The sequence below is a fragment of the Prionailurus viverrinus genome, chromosome B3 (genome assembly GCF_022837055.1).
Source record: "Prionailurus viverrinus isolate Anna chromosome B3, UM_Priviv_1.0, whole genome shotgun sequence".
In the NCBI taxonomy this organism is placed as follows: domain Eukaryota; kingdom Metazoa; phylum Chordata; class Mammalia; order Carnivora; family Felidae; genus Prionailurus; species Prionailurus viverrinus.
In genome coordinates, this window is record NC_062566.1 from 96,018,148 (window position 1) to 96,038,718 (window position 20,571).

General features: G+C 39.8%; 1 protein-coding gene across 1 annotated transcript in view; it reads right to left on the minus strand.

Moving 5' to 3' along the window:
* The window catches only part of ERO1A (endoplasmic reticulum oxidoreductase 1 alpha), a 48,179-nt gene extending 30,961 nt beyond the window's left edge, over positions 1-17,218 (minus strand). The window contains exons 1-4 of the mRNA XM_047862157.1: positions 17,007-17,218; positions 6,801-6,920; positions 5,960-6,043; positions 1,722-1,760 (exon numbers count right to left, since the gene is read on the minus strand). Of these exons, the coding sequence (XP_047718113.1) occupies positions 1,722-1,760; positions 5,960-6,043; positions 6,801-6,920; positions 17,007-17,120 (357 nt within the window). The 5' untranslated portion in view covers positions 17,121-17,218. The remainder of the gene's footprint in view (positions 1-1,721; positions 1,761-5,959; positions 6,044-6,800; positions 6,921-17,006) is intronic.
* Positions 17,219-20,571: the final 3,353 nt, after the last annotated feature.

Below are 20,571 nucleotides of genomic sequence, written 5' to 3' on the forward strand. Positions count from 1 at the left end.
ATCTGAAAAGCCTTAATACCAAAAAAGAGGGAGAGGAATGGACATGGATTGAAAGACATTTAAGAGACAGAAACATACAAGTAGTACCAGAAAATAAGGAAGTGCTAAAAAAAGAGAAAAACCACAATGATGGGAGTATGTTAAAGGGACACAGGAACAACTGAAACAGCTCCCAATGGCCAGAACAGAATGATCTGAACAGTAAAATAAAGTCATACCTGATTATAATCCAAAGTACAAAATAAACATTTCATGATATAAATACATGATTGAAAAAATAAGTAAATGGAGGGAGATATAAATCTCCCATACTGAAAATTCCAATTTATATCCTTAAGAAGACAGAGCCCTCCTGAAGTATGGGCTGTGCACAGTGAGCTCCCTCCAAAGAATGCAGTGTGGAAAGGGTGGAAAATAGTAAATCTATAGTGGAGAAAACCTGACAAAAATTATGTCAGTCAGGTGATCAAGGTTAACATTAACAGTAATAAGTCATGTTGATACTATGTACCCTTGATGTGATGTGATGAAAATGGCACTTTAACTCTGTAGTCTTCCTCCCCAAAACACATAACCCCAGTGTAATCATGACAAAAACATCAGACAAATCCCAATTTATGGACATTCTACAAAATACCTGACAAGTATTTCTCTAAACACCTTATCAAAAACAAGGAAAGTTTGAGAACCTGTCACAGCTATGAGAAGCCTAAGGAAACATGACTATTAAATATAATGTGGTATCCTAGATGGGATCCTGGACAGAAAAAGGACATTAGGTAGAAATCTGAACAAAGTATGGACTTGAGTGATATCAATACTGATTCATTAATTATAACAAATGGATCATAATAATGTAAGATGTTAATTATAGATGAAACTGGAATGGGGTATATGGGAACTATATTATCATCACAATTTATCTGTAAATCTAAAAGTATTATAAAATCAATACTTTTATTTATAAAGGTAAAAATACTTTTAAAATCAATACTATTTAAAAAAGAGATTGGGAGGTGCCTGGGTAGCTCAGTCAGTTAAGTGTCTGACTCTCGATTTCGGCTCAGGTCATGATCCCAGGGTCGTAGGATCAAGCCTCACATTGGGCTCCACACTGAGCACGGAGCCTGCTTGGGATTCTCTCTCTCCCTCTCTCTCTGCTCCTCCCCAGCTCGCACTCTCTCTCTCTCTCTCTCTCTCAAAATAAATAAATAAATATTTTTTTTTAATTTATGAAAAAACAAAAGAGAGAGAAAGAGACCTAAGAGACACAGGAACCAAACGCAATGTGTGAAATATGTTTGAATCCTGTTTCAAACAAACAAATTATTATGAAACAAGTAGAGAAATCTGAACCCTGACAGTGGTTATATTTTTTTAAGTATTTTTTAATCTTAAAAATGTCTATGAAACTTTTGTAAACAGAGCGATTTTTCTGTGAATGGCTTTAAAAATAATTGGGAAAATGGAGTGCAAGGTACAGATGAAACAAGATTGGCCATACACTAACTGCTGAAGCTCTTTATTTATCTCTCATGTTTTCTATAATAAAAGGCTGAACAAAAGAAAAAATAAGGAATTAGAGCCATTGAGTATAAATGACTCCTAATGGGTTTTACTGCGAAGGACAACAGAGAAGTAGGGTCATGCCTGGCAGGGGAAATGAGTCTTATGAGATTTTTGTTAAGATACTAGACACATTAGTAAGTGCATGTACATACCTTGTAGCTTGCTGATTTAATTCCATCAGGAACTTCATCCTGAAAAAGAAAAAAAATGCTTTTGTATGACATTTAGTCTATCTTCTGAAAAAAAAATTAAGTTTCTATGATTTATGAGATTATTTTTATTTATTTATTTAAGTTTACCTTATTTATTTATTTAAAGTAATCTCTACACCTAATGTGGGGCATGAACTCATGACCCCAGGATCAAGAGTTGCATGCTCTTCCAACTGAGCCAACCAGGTGCTGCTTTGAGATTATTTTTATTTTTATTTATTTATTTTTAATATATGAACTTTATTGTCAAATTGGTTTCCATACAACACCCAGTGCTCATCGCAAAAGATGCCCTCTTCAATGCCCATCACCTTCCCTCCCTCCCACCCCCCCATCAACCCTCAGTTTGTTCTCAGTTTTTAAGAGTCTCTTATGCTTTGGCTCTCTCCCACTCTAACCTCTTTTTTTTTTTTCCTTCCCCTCCCCCATGGGTTTCTGTTAAGTTTCTCAGGATCCACATAAGAGTGAAACCATATGGTATCTGTCTTTCTCTGCCTGACTTATTTCACTTAGCATCACACTCTCCAGTTCCATCTACGTTGCTACAAAGGGCCATATTTCATTCTTTCTCATTGCCACGTAGTACTCCATTGCGTATATAAACCACAATTTCTTTATCCATTCATCAATTAATGGACATTTAGGCTTTTTCCATGCATAGGGGCACTTGTACCCCAATGTTTGAGATTATTTTTATTTTTTTAAATTTTTTTTTTCAAACGTTTTATTTATTTTTGGGACAGAGAGAGACAGAGCATGAACGGGGGATGGGCAGAGAGAGAGGGAGACACAGAATCGGAAACAGGCTCCAGCCTCTGAGCCATCAGCCCAGAGCCTGACGTGGGGCTCGAACTCACGGACCACGAGATCGTGACCTGGCTGAAGTCGGACGCTTAACCGACTGCGCCACCCAGGTGCCCCTGAGATTTTTTTTTTTTTTTCTTTTCTTTCAATGTTTATTTATTTTTGGGACAGAGAGAAACAGAGCATGAACGGGGGAGGGGCAGAGAGAGAGGGAGACACAGAGTCGGAAACAGGCTCCAGGCTCTGAGCCATCAGCCCAGAGCCTGATGCGGGGCTCGAACTCGGACCGCGAGATCGTGACCTGGCTGAAGTCGGACGCTTAACCGACTGCGCCACCCAGGTGCCCCTGAGATTTTTTTTTTTTTTCTTTTCTTTCAATGTTTATTTATTTTTGGGACAGAGAGAAACAGAGCATGAACGGGGAAGGGGCAGAGAGAGAGGGAGACACAGAGTCGGAAACAGGCTCCAGGCTCTGAGCCATCAGCCCAGAGCCTGATGCGGGGCTCGAACTCGGACCGCGAGATCGTGACCTGGCTGAAGTCGGACGCTTAACCGACTGCGCCACCCAGGCGCCCCAGATTATTTTTAAACAGAATTGTTTAGGAGGCATCTGAGCGGCACAGTTGGTTAAGCGTCTGACCCTTGATTTTAGCTCAGGTGACCTGAGTTCAGGTGACCTGAGCTGAAATCAAGGGTCAGACACTTAACCGGTTGAGTCCTGTGTTGGGCTCTGCTCTGAGTGCAGACTCTGCTTGAGATTTTCTCCCTTTGCCCCCTCCACTTGTGCACTCTCTTGCGCTCTCTCTCAAAAAATAAAGATGAAAAATAAAATAAAATAAAAAAATAAAGTGTTTTTAAAAATTGCTTAAAAAAAGACTCAAATTTTCAGTAACTAAAACCAGTTGCTTTTTCTGACCAATGTTAATATAGCCCATTTAATGTGTAAGTGCAATTAAATGCCTTTATTAAGTGTCTACCATATTTTGAGCGTGCTTAATAAGCCATATAAATAAGTTATTGGTAAACTTGAATTTCCCCAACTAATGTTTCCTATTACTAAATATAAATACTAGAACTTTGGGAAATAAAACAAAACATTTAAATTGACAATATCACTTTAATGATATTATCGTAACAGAAATGGTTTCACAAGTTAATCCATCCATTTTCAAAAAGTTTTGTCTGAGAATATACTAAAAACATGATTCTTAATTATCTAACGATAAAAGACCCATAAATAATATTTTACATTTGCTTTAATTCCATATGCCAGATAGGTTATACAGCAATATTTTATTTGCAAATATAAAAATAAACCACTCAAAAATATAGCATGACTTCACACCCATTAGGATGGCTATTATCCAGAAAATAGAAAATGGCAAGTATTAGTGAGGATATGGAGAAATTGGAAGCCTTGTACATTGCTGGTGGGATGTAAAATGGTACAGCTACTGTGGCAGAAGGCATGGTGTTCCTCAAAAAATTAAACACAGATTTACTAAATGATCCAGCAATTCTAATCTGGGGTGCATCCCCAAAAGAACTGAAATTAGGAATGCAAACATAGTCAGTCAAAAACAAATATATGACTTCACTCATATGAGGACTTTAAGACACAGAACAGTTGAACACAAGAGAAGGGAAGCAAAAATAATATAAAGACAGGGAGGGGGGCAAAACATAACAGACTCTTAAACATGGAGAACAAACAGAGGGTTACTGGAGGGATTGTGGGAGGGGGGATGGGCTAAATGGGTAAGAGGCATTAAGGAATCTACTCCTGAAATCATTGTTGCACTATATGCCAACTAATTTGGATGTAAATTAAAAAATTAAAATAAAATAAAAGAAATAAAATGAGCTGCAGAGTATTTCAAATAAATAAATACTGTTACCCAAGAAAAAAAAAAAAAAAGGAATGCAAACAGATACTTGTGCACCCATATCCCAAACAGCATTATGCACAATAGCCAAAAGACAGGAATAACCCAAAAGTGAATCAAGAGAATGGATAAATGAAATGCAGATGCATAACAATGCAATATTATTCAGCCTTCAAAAGGAATAAAATTCAAATACCATGTATACATGGTACTATGGATAAAACTTGAAAACATTAGGTTAAGTGAAACAAGCCAGACACAAAAGGACACACTGTGTAATAATTCTCCTTATCTGAGGTACCTAGAATAGTCAAATTCATAAAGAAAGAAAGCAGAATAGTGTTTGCCAGGGGCTAGAGGGACGGGGGAATAGGGAGTCATTGTTCGATGAACACGCAGTTTCAGTTTGTGAGGATGAAAAGGATCTGCACGTGGATGGTGGTGACGGTTGCACAACAGTGGGAATGTACTTAATGCCACTGAACTGTGCACTTAAAATGGTTAAAATGGTAAATTTTATGTTATGTATATTTTATCACAATAAAAAAATAGAAATATATGCTTTAAAAATGAAAAAAAAAAAAAAAGGCTTCATGGAAAGTGTAAAATTCTCTGCTCCCAGAGTAGAATACTTCATATTTTAATGCTCTGAGAATTCCTTTTTTTTTTTTGTTAAGTTCATTTATTTTGAGAGAAAGAGAGCCCACATGAACAGGGAAGAGGGAGAAAGAATCCCCAAACAGGCTCCATGCCCATCAGTGTGGGGCACAATGTGGGGCTTGATCCCACAAACCATGAGATCACAACTTGGGCCGAAATCAAGAGTCAGAGGCTTAACCGACTAAGCCACCCAAGCACCCCTAATACACTGAGAATTCTTAAGCAACACCAGGTGTTTTGTTCATCCACTCCCCACCCAAGGAAAACAATACACCATGAAGAAGGGAGGGAGTTTGTTTACCCACCAATTAATTTCATTCTGTTATACTATAAACCTTTGGGTAAGATGTAAGAAGAAAAACAAACATCCTATTAATCTCACCAGTAAGTCAAAGGATTATTACGAAAGAATAATTCAAAATAGGTTTTATATTGGTAAGTTGAGGTTTTTTAATATGTAAATATTAAACAACATTATATTTAACCTAAGGATTAAAAAGTAATTTTAGTTGTATTGCCCCCCCTTTTTTTTTTAATTTTTTTTTTCAACGTTTATTTATTTTTGAGACAGAGAGAGACAGAGCATGAACAGGGGAGGGGCAGAGAGAGAGGGAGACACAGAATCTAAAACAGGCTGCAGGCTCTGAGCGGTCAGCACAGAGCCTGACACGGGGCTCGAACTCACGGGCCATGAGATCATGACCTGAGCCGAAGTCGGACGCTCAACCGACCAAGCCACCCAGGCACCCCTGTATTGCCCCCTTTTTAAAACATTGCAGTTATTTGCAAAAAGGTGTAACAGTTGTCACATGTATACTTGGTTCTTACCGACTGACACGGCTTGACAGCACAGTCTCTCCGACCACACTGGTTGATATCGTTCCAGAAAGGACACGGCCTCTTCAGGTTTACCTATAGGATAATAACAGAAAAAGTTACAAGATTCTTGTAATCAAGATTCTTGAGATTATTATTCAACAGGTGTTGAATTATGATGTGATAACCTGGTCATGCTATCATCTGCAATTATTCTTTTTCTTCGCTTACAGGTTGCCAAGTTCCAGCGATCGTACCAATGTGTAACTTGTGTTAAGTAAACTGGTAGACTTGGTTAGAAACACACAGACTGGTACTAAACAGATCCTGAAGATGGGAACTAGGAGCCAAAGTAGCTCGTATCATCACTGCTCAGCTGATACTTTTTTTAAGCCAGTAACAGGCAACTGTTGAACTCATTCAATAACTACATATTCCAATGATCAGATATTCTAAATGCTTTAAGTAGATATCTCAAGATAAAATATCAACAGTGACTAGTGAAAATAATACAGGTCAGAACAAAGTCATGCTTCTCAAAAAAAATGTAGTTATTTTAATTAACTGGAGTCAAGCCAATATTTTGGGAAAGTATGCATTGGCAATTTTGGTAACAATATAATAGTTTCTGTTCTGACTTCAATTAACCAACAAGTTTCTAACTCCAGAGTGCAAAACCCAGTTGTTGAAATTGAAAGTATCCAATGGATGGTTTCAGAACCACACTGTTCACTCTTGTGAACTGAATTTTAAATAATGGCCACAATTTTGAAGTTCAGGAATTCCTAAGAAAATACAATTATCCATTTAAACTTTAAGTATTCTTATACAAAAAAATTAAAAATAAAAATACCTTGTAATATCTAAAGTAGTCGCTTTCAAGAAGTTTTTGTAGTCTTGGGAAAAGCCTGTAGTTATTAAATCTATCAATGGTTTCAACATCACAGGTACAATCATCCAAGTAACCGCTAACCTGTTACAAAGAAAATAAAATAATACATCAAAATACCTTAGTTGCAACAGGGTTCTTTTTCCTGACAAGGTTAGGACTCAAGCAACTCTTATCTTCCCTCCTCATGATTTTCTGAGATGAGACATGACAGTAATCTAACAATGCTATTGCTCTTGCTATACACCTAGAAGAATGCGGTGCATACCTTTTGGAGGGTACACTGAGCCCATCACACACGCGTGCACACACACACATAGGCAGAGTTGGTCCCCTGCAGCCACTTTGTAACCCTGTCCCAGACCTGACCAGGGGTCAGTATCTAACCCAAACCAGGTCTTGGTCCCTGCTCCAGGAATCTGGACTTGAGAATAAGAAGAGATCTCTCTCCCTGCAGCTTGACCACTAAAGCAAATAAACTCAGACCATATTCCATCATGTGAACTGAGCAGCACATGAGCCAGTCAGCAAAAGAGAGGAAAGATTTTTAAAGATACACAGTGAAGCAGAGACAGGAAACAGAAAATATCTGATACATGGATTCCCTGGGGTTTTCCAGCTCCTACTTCCACCCAACTTCCTTGAAGCTCAGTTGCATTCCTATCCTTGGCCTTCCTGAGACTCCATATTCCCAGGATTCAACTGTCTCTGTATTCCCTATTAAGTTTCCTACAGGAACATGGGACATGCTTGGTGAACGTATAAAAAGAAGTGATACTGAATTTATAAGATAAACAATAATTCATTATAAGGATTTACCAACTCTCAAATACTAGTCCATGACAGTTTATTTGTCCAGGTTTGAAATGGTGCTTAGAAATCACTTATCATTAGCAGCACGGAGATAGCAAATTGACCACTAAGCCAATTCTGATCTTCAAATGCTTAAAACTAATATCTTAATGGTAATTATGATCAGACAATGTTATCAGAAGTGAAACTAAGGGCATTATGCTAAGTGAAATTAGTTAGTCAGAGAAAGACAAATATCATATGACTTTACTCATATGAGGACTTTAAGATACAAAACAGATGAACAGAAGGGAAGGGAAGCAAAAATAATATAAAAACAGGGAGGGAGACAAAAATAAGAGACTCTTAAATATAGAGAACAAACAGAGGGTTGCTGGAGGGGTTGTGGGAGGGGGGATGGGCTAAATGGGTAAGGGGCTTAAGGAATCTACTCCTGAAATCATTGTTGCACCATGTGCTAACTTGGATGTAAGTTATAAAAAATAAATAAGTTATAGAAAGTAAAAATTAAAAAAAAAGTGAAGCTAAAAGTCTTAGATGTTTGTTTGGGGCTGGGCAAACATCTAACAGAATTAATTTAACATTGCTAACATTGTAAGTAACAAATATGATTTAAGAACAGTAACTAGATTGTTTTTGTTTTTGTTTTTAATATAGGGCATGCTGTAGAAAAGAGATCCTTATCATACTTTGGTCTGCATACTTGTTTACAAACTACTTTCGATTATATTTCAGAGAGACTTACTGTCAAAAAAATTTTTTTAATCTACTGGTAAGGAAGCAAATACTTTACTAAAATACTGAATGTAGGTGTTTTCCCGTTGGAATATGTAAAATCCTACCCTATTTTTAATTTTAGAATGTCACAAAACAGGAATGCAAAATTTTTACCTAAAAGTAAATACTTTTGGAAGATGAGAGATAATACTTTGGATAATGACAGCAATATTTAAGAACTAAGATTTTGTCCCAGTTTGTGTAGTCTCATTTGTTTTGGACTAATGCAGGTTCTAGAAATCTGATCTACATATTTTTTACTGCAATAACTACTTATTTTCATTTCATATGCAAATTTTTCCTTGTTTCCTGCTAAAAATTCTCTTGAGTATACAAAAAATCTTCAGGTCCTAATTTGGGGTACCACAAAAGTGCTTTTTTTTTTTTAATTAAAAAAATTTTTTTTAATGTTTATTATTGAGAGACACAGAGAGACAGAGCATAAGCATGAGAGGGGCAGAGAGAAGGGGATACACAGACTCTGAAGCAGTCTCCAGGCTCCAGCTGTCAGCACAAAGCCTGACATGGGGGCTCGAACTCTCAAGCTGTGAGATCATGCCCTGAGCCGAAGTCGGACGCTTAACCGACTGAGCCATTCAGTCACCCAAAAACAGAAGTGCTTCTAATCTAGATGATTTGATTTTTCACCTCTTTCTTTTGAGCCTTAAAAGTAGAACTTCTAAGGACATAAAATAGCTACTTTTTCCTCTTGGATACAAATTATTACACAAAGAAATAACAGGCACAGAGACTACAAACGCCAAAGGGACACATGCCTGATAGGGACAGTAGGTCACAAAAAAGAAAGAAGCACATTAAAAAACAAACAAACAAAAAAAAAAAAAAAAAAAAAAAACCCAAGAGAATGGTTTTGAAGCAATTAATTTTTCCCCTGAAGTAATTCATTTTTAAGGTAAAAATCTATCTTTGAAACTCAAGTTCAGGCATCACCTCTTTTGGAAAGCTACCCCTGGGGTATCACTCATCCCCTGCTGGGTTAACTGTCTCCTATGTGCTCCCATGGCACTCCACATACTCCTACATAAGGATTACCTCACTCCTTTGAATTTATATAGTTCACTTCCTCCCTCTAGAGTTTACAATCCTTGAGAGCAAATCATGTTTGTTCATTTTGTATTCCCAGTCTTCAGCACTGTACTTCTAGAAAGCACACACTAGATGCTCAATATTTATTTGTGAAGTGGATGTGTGAATGAATGAATGCTGTCTACTGTCACTGTCATTCCCTGGAGACCAGCATCACAGTCTGATGATGACTTAGGTACCTCACATCATCCATGGTAGTGCTCTGTGCTCCAGACTACACAGGCCCAAGTGGTAGGAATGCGCTCAGAGCAAGGGAAGCAAGCAGCGAAGGCAAATAACCCATCACATCCAACATTTTACCAATCTATACCTTAACTACAAAGGAAGCTAGAAGAAGCCACAAACCATAAAGGAATGCAAGGTGCATTCACCGCAGAGATGGCTTTGGCCCAGAGATCCCGAAGAGGGAAGACAGGACAATGGTAGATTGGAAACCCTCTGACCTTTACCTACGAAATTGAGCAGGAGGTATTTCCAACTACAACAAAAGGTAGCAGGGCAGCTAAGGAGGTAGGGCAGGGATGGAGGAATTTCAATAGATGGAGAAGGCCCAGCAAAGGTGAGGCAGGAAGATACTTGGAAACCAAAGCCATGTGACAGTTCAGATAAGCCTGCCAACAGGCAGAACCTGATCACTGGAAGAAAGGTTGGCAGGCATGATGCCAGGTCCAGTTCTAGAAACTAGAGAACCAGGCATGTTACAGGAATAGAGTCTCAAGAAAAGATTAAGGAAGAAATGCAATTAACAGACCCAGGGCAGAATCTTGGAAAACAAAGCAGTCTTAGTACCTAAACCAAAAGATGGACATTGATCTGGAACAAGGATGACCTGATACTGTGAACTGTGTGGCAGCTTCAGGAAGTGCTAAGGCTGCTTAAATAATGGTCACACTATCTCCTAAACTGAAGCAGATTCTGACCCTACCATAAGAATGTGAATTTTTTTAAATTATTTTTTAAATGTTTATTTATTTTTGAGAGAGAGCAGGGGAGGGGCAGAGACAGAGAGAGGGAGACACAGAATCTGAAGCAGGCTCCAGGCTCTCAGCTGTCAGCACAGAGCCAGATGCAGGGCTCTAATTCACAAACCGTGAGATTATGACCTGAGCCAAAGTCGGACACTTAACTGACTAAGCCACCCAGGCACCCCAAGAATCTGAATTTTTTTTTAAATGCACCCCCCGCTCCCTACCACACACATGCACAAAGTGACTGATGCATGCTAAAAGTTGAAGCTCATTGATCCATGCTTTAGGTGATAATCAGCCTTGGGTACGGAGCCAAACTAATAGGTGGCAAATAGAAGGCACTTGCGGAGGAATGTAGATATAAGGACCAGGGTAGGCCTGACATAATGTCACCCAGCTTAAAGTCCTAGTCTCTTACCAGTTGAAAAGCTTTTGAAGGCCCTTCTACTGCAAACTCCCAAGCACACAACAATCCCCTCCTATATACTCTGAAGAAGGAGTATATTTTTTTTAACCTCTTAAGCCTTAGTTTCCCATGTGAACACAATATAGCAATACTAATAGTTCCAATCTCAAAGAGTTGAGATGAAATGACATAAATGCCAATGTTAGTATTATCCTACCACTGCTTAAATGCTTCTGGTGAAAGTGGACGTACGATTACCCCAAAGCAACTCACATTTTTTTTTTTAATGGATAAGAAAAAAAAGGCCAAGTTGGCAGCTAAAATTTTCCAAAACGTTTACATCTGTCACCCCACTGGAACATAGATCTAGACAGCCAAAAGTTAGCTGCAGAGGTAGCCTCAATTACTTTCTCCATGGACTCTGACTGGTTTGGACCAAATACCAAAATATAAAAGGCAAGAGAAAAGAAAATAACATGGGCCTGCTTGTTCCATATTTTCTGCTTACAGGTACTCTTTAATTTACAATGAAAGACAAAAAAAAAAAAAATTCTAAATAGTTTCCTTCTGTGCCAACAACTTCTAGTCCTACCAGACTATCATTTTTTTCCAAAGCACTTTGAGAATATATTCCTCATACTTGTATGAAATATGAAATACCTTTTAAAAGTGCTCAAAGTGGGTTTTTTTGGCAAAGACCTTTAGTTGTATGTAATTTTAGAGTGTTCTGTGACTATTAAAAAGAACTTGAAAACTATTCATTGAAAAAAATTGATGGAGGTGTCTGGCTGGCTCAGTCAGAAGAGCTTGGAACTCTTGATCTCAGGGTCCTGAGTTCAAGCCCTATGTTGGGTGTAGAGATTACTTAAATTAATAAAACTTGCTGACAGCATGGAGCCTGCTTAGGATTCTCTCTCTCCCTCTCTCTCTGCCCTCCCCAGCTCTCCAGCACACACTCTCTCTCACTCTCTCTAAATAAACTTTTCAAAAGTTAAAAAAACAAAAAAACAAAGAATGTTGACAGAGACACCTCTGTTAATGGAAACAAGGAAACACCGAAGATTCTATACTGGGTGGTTCCAAGGACACAGAATGCTACAAGCTATTTTTCTGCTTTAAAGCCTTAGTCTTTACAACTTTAAATTGTTGTTAAATAACCCAACGTATAGCAACCAATGAGATACATGCTTTGTTCCACATGCTTTGTTCACAAAGGCCTGGAAGGCAATAAGTACTCAGAGACAATGGACATCTCTCCAGTATAACCTGTTTCAAAGATCCCTCTGACTAAGTTTCAATCCAGGCTTATTTCCACCTACCATGCAACATATTCCCAAGTGTCTCTTCTGTGGCCTAGCCACTCTAACAAATAAAAACTATTTTTGAAATTGAGATAAATAAGACACTAGACAGGTAAATCTGCTGAAATAGATGTAGGCAAGTGTATCTACAATGCACTCCAAATGAAAATAATCCATCTTGAAATAGTCATTTTGGATGATCTGAACTATTCCCCTTTCATTAGCCTGATAGAGATTACTACACTCATAAGTAAGTGTATCTGAGTGTTATTAGCACTAGCCATAATACGATTAATAAAACATTTGGACTACATGGGAGTTTTACAAACTCATTTCTAATTAATTTAAATGAAAAACATGTCCACACTGCCTCCATATCTGGGCTTCAATATTTCTTCTGAGTTTACTTCTTAATCCTGGGATTCCATCCATTGAGACTAAAGTTCTGTTGCATTCATTCTCTCTAATGGTGCATAATGGGGAAAAGGAAATAAGAAATTCTGTCAAAAAGAAAACAAGAAATCTTGTCTGAAGAATCTTCACTCATGGGGCACCTGGGTGGCTCAGTCAGTTGAGCATCTGACTTCAGTTCAGGTCATGATACCACAGCTCATGGGTTCGAGGCCCACATCAGACTCTGTGCTGACAGCTCAGAGCCTGGAGCCTGCTTCAGATTCTGTCTCTCCCTCTCTCTCTCTCTCTCAAAAGTAAATAAACATTAAAAAAATTTTTTTTAAGAATCTTCATTTACTTGAAGCTCATACCTATTGCAACAAATACAAATATTATTTTGGTTTAAAGAAAGGGTAGGTCATGATCATGGGGTTCTTTACACAAACTGTTACAGGCTTGTATACCAAAAGGGGAGGAAAAGGCCAATTTTCTGTGCAAAAATGAAAAAAAAATTTAAATAGAATGATAAAATAAAAAGTGGGAAGCTGTATATAAGGAAGATTTACAAGTCTAAGGCAATCTATCACTTATTTGCAGCAACTAACACAGAAGCACTGCTATCAAAAGAACTTACAACATACAGTGAAAATGGTTTTAGTAGGATTTGATGTCAACAGACATATGTAGTAACTAACTTTAAAGATTCATTTGGAGCTATCCACCCATCTGAAAGATGAATTCCAGAAAAACATGCAAATGGCCCACTCAGCAGAAAATGGAAAGAATATATTCCTGCTAGCATAGTGCTAACATCCTGTATTATAACTTGCCTAATACTTGCTAAGCACCCATTATGTACCAGGCTCAGTACTCTGGAGTATCAAGAAATGGGACTAAATTTTTAAATTTTTAGTTTCTTTTTTGATCTCTTAAAACTCGTTCACAGTAGGCTTCCATGAATGTTTATTAAATTTAATCTGATTATTTGTAGAGCTCTGCACATTTTACTTCAATGACTTTCTAAGGCTAAAGAACCACATGTTGCTTTGGCTCAAATTAGAGCTGATATTCTGTTAACTGAACCCCTATACCAGGCCCCCATGCAAGAGGGTAATGAGGGATGATGATGCATAATTCACAGTAGAAGTGGTGCGAGAGAGTGGCAACAGACAGGGAGAAAAGGTCTATTAACAAGACAGATTCAACAGAACTTTGCAGCTAATTGGTTACGGCAAAGAGAATGAGAGATTTTAACTTGAAATATTTTTTTAAACAGGGTTTTGTGTTGTTGTTTGTTTGTTTGTTTTTTTGGTTTTATTTACCTATTTCGACAGAGAGAGAGAGAGAGTGTGAGAACAAACGGGATGGGCAGAGAGAATCTTTTTTTTTTTTTTTTTTAGTGTTCATTTATTTTTGAGAGAGAGAGAGGGAAGCAGAGAGAGGGACCCAGGATCCAAAGCAGGCTCCGTGCTGACAGCAGAGTGTCCGATGCAGGGCTTGAACTGGTAAACCTCAAGATCATGACCTGAGCCAAAGTCTGATGCTTAAACTTCTGAGCCACCCAGGTGCCCCAGAAAAGAGAGGATCTTAAGCAGGCTCCACGCTAAGCTGTCAACCTGAAGCCTGACTCGGGGCTGGAAGCCACAAACCATGAGATCATGACCTGAGCCCAAATCAGGAGTCCCCTGCTTAAGCAACTGAGACACCCAGATGCCCCTTTAACTTGTATTTCTAAACACTAGGTCAACATTTAGTTTTTGATTTAGTGTCTAGCAATATTTACTGACTTGTTTGTTTTAAGATTTTACTTTGTAAGTAATCTCTACAACCAACATGGGGCTCCAACTTACAACTCTAAGATCAAGAGTCATATGCTCTACTGACGGAGTCAGCCAGGCACCCCTGCTAACTTGTTGTTTTTTTAATGTTTATTTATTTTTGAGAGTGAGACCACAGAGCAGGGCAGGGGCAGAGAGAGGGAGACATAGGATCTGAAGCAGGATCTGCACTGTCAGCACAGAGCCCTATGTGGGCTCGAACTCAGGAACTGTGAGGTCATGACCTGAGCTGAAGTTGAATGCTTAACTAAGCCCCCCAGGCACCCCTTCTCACTTGTTTTTTTAAAATGCTTAGGATCTCTGCCTCTCCCCAATCCCCAAAGAACTTTATTCACTAACTTGTAAGTTCTTAAAGGCAGGGATCACACCATAGTTATCTCTATATTCCAAACACTCAGGTCAACATACACACTGTGTATGTTTGTTGAATGAATAATTTCCACCATTCATCTCCCCTTATCTTTTCTTCCATTTATTTCCTTTATTTCTGTGTGTGTGTGTGTCTCGTTTCCATTCACATCTATATGCTTGTCTCCAATTTTCTCTTCATATCTGTTATTGCTTGTTCCCTCTCCCCATTTCCCACATTACCCCTATCTCTTCCATTACTGACCATAGTAGAACTAAAATGTATTCTTTTTCAGTCTATTGAACTAAAATTGATGGTCTCTGTTCTTAAGTTGATTTAAATAGATCATTTTTAATTTTTCTTAAATTTGTTTTTTACTATGGGACCCTCAGTTTATTATTTTTTAAAGTTGATTCTGAAAAAAAAAAAACCTGTCACTTTTGTTCTAAATGGAAAAGAAAGGGATCCAACAGATTTTTGTGTTGGGGGAGTATTCAAATCTTGAAAATGTTACAAAACGGGGGGGGGGGGGGGAAGCTTAAATACTAATCAGAAGGAAAAAAGTGTGAAAAATTTAAAACTCCCCAATTTTAATCAGATATCTAAAAAGGTTATTGGAGAGGAAAGTGAAAGTTGAAAGCTCAACATGTACTTTTATTCCATTATCTAAAAATCTAGACTATAGTTGAAAATGTTACATTGGACATCTTCTTTCAACACTAAATACCTTATTTTGAAGTCTCTTATTCCTACTTTATTTTTTTTTTTTAATTTTTTTTTTCAACGTTTATTTATTTTTGGGACAGAGAGAGACAGAGCATGAATGGGGGAGGGGCAGAGAGAGAGGGAGACACAGAATCAGAAACAGGCTCCAGGCTCTGAGCCATCAGCCCAGAGCCGACGCGGGGCTCGAACTCCCGGACCGCGAGATCGTGACCTGGCTGAAGTCGGACGCTTAACCGACTGCGCCACCCAGGCGCCCCTATTTTTAAATGTTTACACTTTGTGTTATATTTGTAACCTGAAGAAAAATGAACCTTCTTCCTTTTAAGTACTTGACTGTATGCAGTTTGCAACGTAAAGGAGCTTTTCCATCTTAGTTGGAAAGCAGCAATTTCCTTTTAACCTCTTACTCATAGCCAGGTAACACCTCAAATCATTCATCAAAACGACAGGATGCAAGAATATAAAAGTGAAAGAGACAGTTCTTCCTCCCATAATATGTAAAGCTGTTTCTTTCCTCTGTGAAATAGTAGCATTGTCCCTACACAAATGTTATTTCTGATAAAAAAAAAATAATAATAATAGTAAAATCCACTTAAAAGGAAAAATTTGGATTGCCTACCTCAATTTTGTATAAAATGTAATTTTTATCAACAGAAGCCAACCAAAACGTGACTTTAAGAGCAATTATATTAAAATACAGGATCATGTAGACCAGAAAACCTCTAGATTTCTTTAATGTTTTTTTTTTCCTCAAGGAACCCACATCTCATGATCATATAAGCTTGTAATCAAACTTGTGCGCTGAGGGGTAAGACTCATCCTCCCAATTCAGACCAGCCAAATGAGTGTCACGGTAAGAGAATCTCATTACATTTAGTAAATAGAAAGGACACACAGAGCGAGTAGACACTGCAAGCCGCGGCCTCAAAAACACAAGGCAGATGGGCTTAGAAACAGGAAAGCCTCACGAAACGATTCTCCTGCCTGACAACGACATCTGAAAGTAGCCTCCCCTGCCCTACAAAGGCGTACCCTGCCCAGGAAGGATGGCGAAGGCACCTAGCATGAACACATCGTACGCAGTTCCAGGTCAAGTTAGAAGTTAGGAAGACCCAGGTTCCGCGAAAATAACAAATACTGAGTGAGCGTGCACAGTGTGCACGCCCTCCCCGGGCAGGGAAGACCAACAAAGATGTATAAACCAACTCGGTAAAATCATACAGCATGCACCCACACCTCTCCCCCCACAACGGATCCGAAGCGCCGGAGGGCACGCTGACGTCCAGGCTGCGGTGGAAGACCTGTACAGACCACGCCAGGCAAGCCGCAGAGGGCTGAGCCCGGCCGGGGAGCAGAAGCTCAGGGGGCTCATCCCGGAGGGTGGAGACGCAGAGGCACTCCTAGCCCCTCACCTGCCGGGGTGCGCGGGACAGAGCGCAGGGTGGAGGCGGGAAGCACCGGGAGCGGCCGCGCGGCCGCGCACAACCCTCACCTGGCAGAAGCACCTCTGCGCCGCCGTCTCCGGGGGCTGCTGCCCACCGCGACCCGAGCCGAGCAGCCACACGGCCCCCACGAGGCCGATCAGGAAGCCCCAGCGGCGGCCCATAGCCGCTCCGGCCGCTCGTCGCCCGGCCCCTCCCGGTCCCAGCACTCGGGCGCAGGCCGCGCGTCCGCTGATGAAGCCCGCGCGGGCCGGCCCCCGGTGACGCCCCACCTCCCGGCCGCCTCCCAGGCCCGCCCTCCGCTCTCCCGCCTCTCAGCGGCCGCCACCTCCCGGCTGAGCCTGCGGACGTGCCAAGGCGCCCGCTCCGGCCGCCCGGGGCCTCGGGTCGGCTTCCTTCCCCGCGCGTGAGGCTGACGCACGAGCCCGCTTCCCGGCTCGGCCCCGCCCGGAGCACCGCGCCCGTCCCCGGCCCCCAACGCCCGGTGCCTGGCGCCGGCGCGCCCGCCGCAACCCCAGCGCAGGCGTTGGGGGTCCTTCCCGCCGCCACCGCGCGAGCGAGCGAGCGAGAAACCCGAGGGGTCTGGGTCTCCCCGCAGGGCCCGCCCCACCCCGCGCAGTCCCGGCCAATCCTTCGGTCTCTCCAGACGAGGAAATCAAACCGTACCAATTACGCATCCACAGTGTCCCTGACAGTCTTAAAGCTGAAAGGGATTAGGAGTGATAACCTAGACCAGGGCTGCATAATAGAGTTTCTAGTCGTCACATCGAAAGAGCAAAAAGAAACAGGTGAAGTTCATTTTAATAATCTATTTTATTCAACCCAATATGTGCAAAACATTTCAAAATACACTCAATATTAAATTATTCATATTTTATGTGTTGTTTTTGAAATCTGGTGTGCATTTTATGCAAACTAGCCACATTTCGTAGTCAAATGTAGCGAGTGGCTACTGTATCCGTCAGCACAGGTGGAAACTACCCTCTCATTTCATAGGAGGAAACAGGCCCAGAGTGAGGCGATGATGTGAGAGCAAGGGGCGAGCTGGATAGTGAGAGAGCCATGTCCTATAAATCCCAGCCATGGGTCTAGTCTAAAAGCCACCCCCCCCCCCCAGGATAAATTTTCATGGTGAAACTGAAAAGCTTCCCAACACCTTACACATTAAAATTTCAAATTAAAAATTTTTTGGTATGTCATTTTTTAAAAGCCACCATTTAATGAAGTAGCTTAGGATATGGTAGGCCCCAAATAGGTTTTACTTCTGTTTTCTAGCTGAGAAAAATAAGCGTAGAAAGTTTATATATGTTACTCAAAGTCACATGGTATGATAGAGATGAGACTCAAACTCAGATTATTTCTTACTTCAATGCCCATAACCTATGGTCTGTCCATCACTTATTAATCCAATCTCCCTCTTTACCTAGGAAGTTCGTTTTCATCAGACCTGTGTATGGATCTATTTATCTCTCCAGGGCCCAACCCAGCTCACTCATTCCCTCTTCTATGTGGTCTTCTTGGTTTCCTCTTCACCCATTTCCAGTCTCTAAATGAGTTTTGATTCAACAAACTTACTCTATGCCAGACTGAGCTTGACATTACAGATATGAAGATACAGAAGGCCCAATCCCTGCACACGGAGAGACACCCCATGGAACTTAACAGGTGATCTTTGATGACATTTCTACTTCATGTTTCTACAACTGAATCGTAATCTCTTTAAACTCCTTAAACAGGGATTATGTCACAAACATACCTGTGACTCTCAATACCTTAACAAAGCTTCTCTTTGCAAGTGTTTGTAAGATGAATGAATGTTTTATATTATATATATATTATATATATTAATGTATATAATATATATTAATACTGGCAACAGTATTAATATCTGAAGATATCAAAATATCTATCAAAAATAAGAGACATAATATGAAAATGGAAAAACTAAACAATAAAGCCTAAAACTGCAGGAGGAAGCAATCTGAACATGAATCAGCTCTGGATTTCACCCTGATGCAATAAGCCTGTAATTTGGGAGAGCTTAAAACTGTCAATGTTCTCAGGATGAAAGCTTCCATTCCTAAGATTTGAACTCTTGCCCACAACAAATTTAGCAACCTTGTAATCAGAAACAATCACCATATATGACTATTTTTTATTTTATTGTTTTTTCAGCCTTATTGAGGTATAATTGACTAATAAATTTTTAAATGTATGTCATAATGATTTGGTATACAGATAACATTGTGAAAGGATCCCTCCATCAAGTCCATTAACACATCCATCATCTCACATATTTACCCTTTCTTCCTTCTTGGTGAGAACATTTAAGTTCAACTCCCTTAGCAAATTTCAATTTTACAATACAGTGTTTCCAACGATAGGCACCATATTATACATTAGATCCTCAGAGTTTATTCATCTTATATTAGAAGCTTTATACCCTTTTACCAAAGTCTCCCTATTTTTCTTTTTTTAATTTCACATATAAGTGAAACCATGCATTTGTCTTTCTCTGTCTGGTTTATTTCACTTAGCATAATGCCCTCAAGGCCTATCCATGTTGTAGCAAACAGCAGGGTTTCCTTCTTTCTCATAGCTGAATAATAACCCATTGTATATGTATACCACACCCCCTTTATCCATGTAGCCATTGTTGGACACTTAGGTTGTTTCCAAACTTTGGCAATTGGGAATAGGCGACATCAAACATGGGAGTGCAGACACCTTTTCAAGATAATGGTTTCATATACACCCAGAAGTGGGATTGCTAGATTTTGCTTTATTATCTTGATAATTATCATTTTTCCTTTCAGATTTGTAAGGGACTTTAGAATGTGCAAAATACAGTTTTGTGCACCTGATGTAACTACACTGACACTTCCCTAAGAATCCTTCAATTTGGTCCTTTGTGTGAGTTCAGTTTTTCCACTCTGCCTTCTCTGGCAGTCATCTCACCTGTGTTAGGGCCTAGGCAATAACTCATTAGTCATTCAGGAACTATTAAGGAGCACCCACAGGGTACATAGTTCAACCTTTGCTTTCCAAAAGTCCAGCCTCCAGTTTATTATACCTTAGCTAAACAACATTAAATTTTTTACAGATGAACAAGGCCATCTAGTTATTCTAATACTAGTGATTATAACAACAACATAACTTAGATTTAGTGTACACAGCATTTCTTGATGGAATTCTGATTACTATGTAAACAACAGCTGTTATTATTATTATTTTTAATGACCAAAGCAGGAAATGGCTTGAGCCCAATTTCTCAAAATGGGGCATGGAGATTTACGTAGGGAGCTTCTCGGTACCTAAACATTTTCTGGCACTGAGTAGGCTAGAAGGAAATAATTTAAATTTTTTTTTTCAACGTTTATTTTATTTTTGGGACAGAGAGAGACAGAGCATGAACGGGGGAGGGGCAGAGAGAGAGGGAGACACAGAATCGGAAACAGGCTCCAGGCTCTGAGCCATCAGCCCAGAGCCTGACGCAGGGCTCGAACTCACGGACCGCGAGATCGTGACCTGGCTGAAGTCGGACGCTTAACCGACTGCGCCACCCAGGCGCCCCTAGAAGGAACTAATTTAAAGAGAAAAATTTGGTCAAGGGAA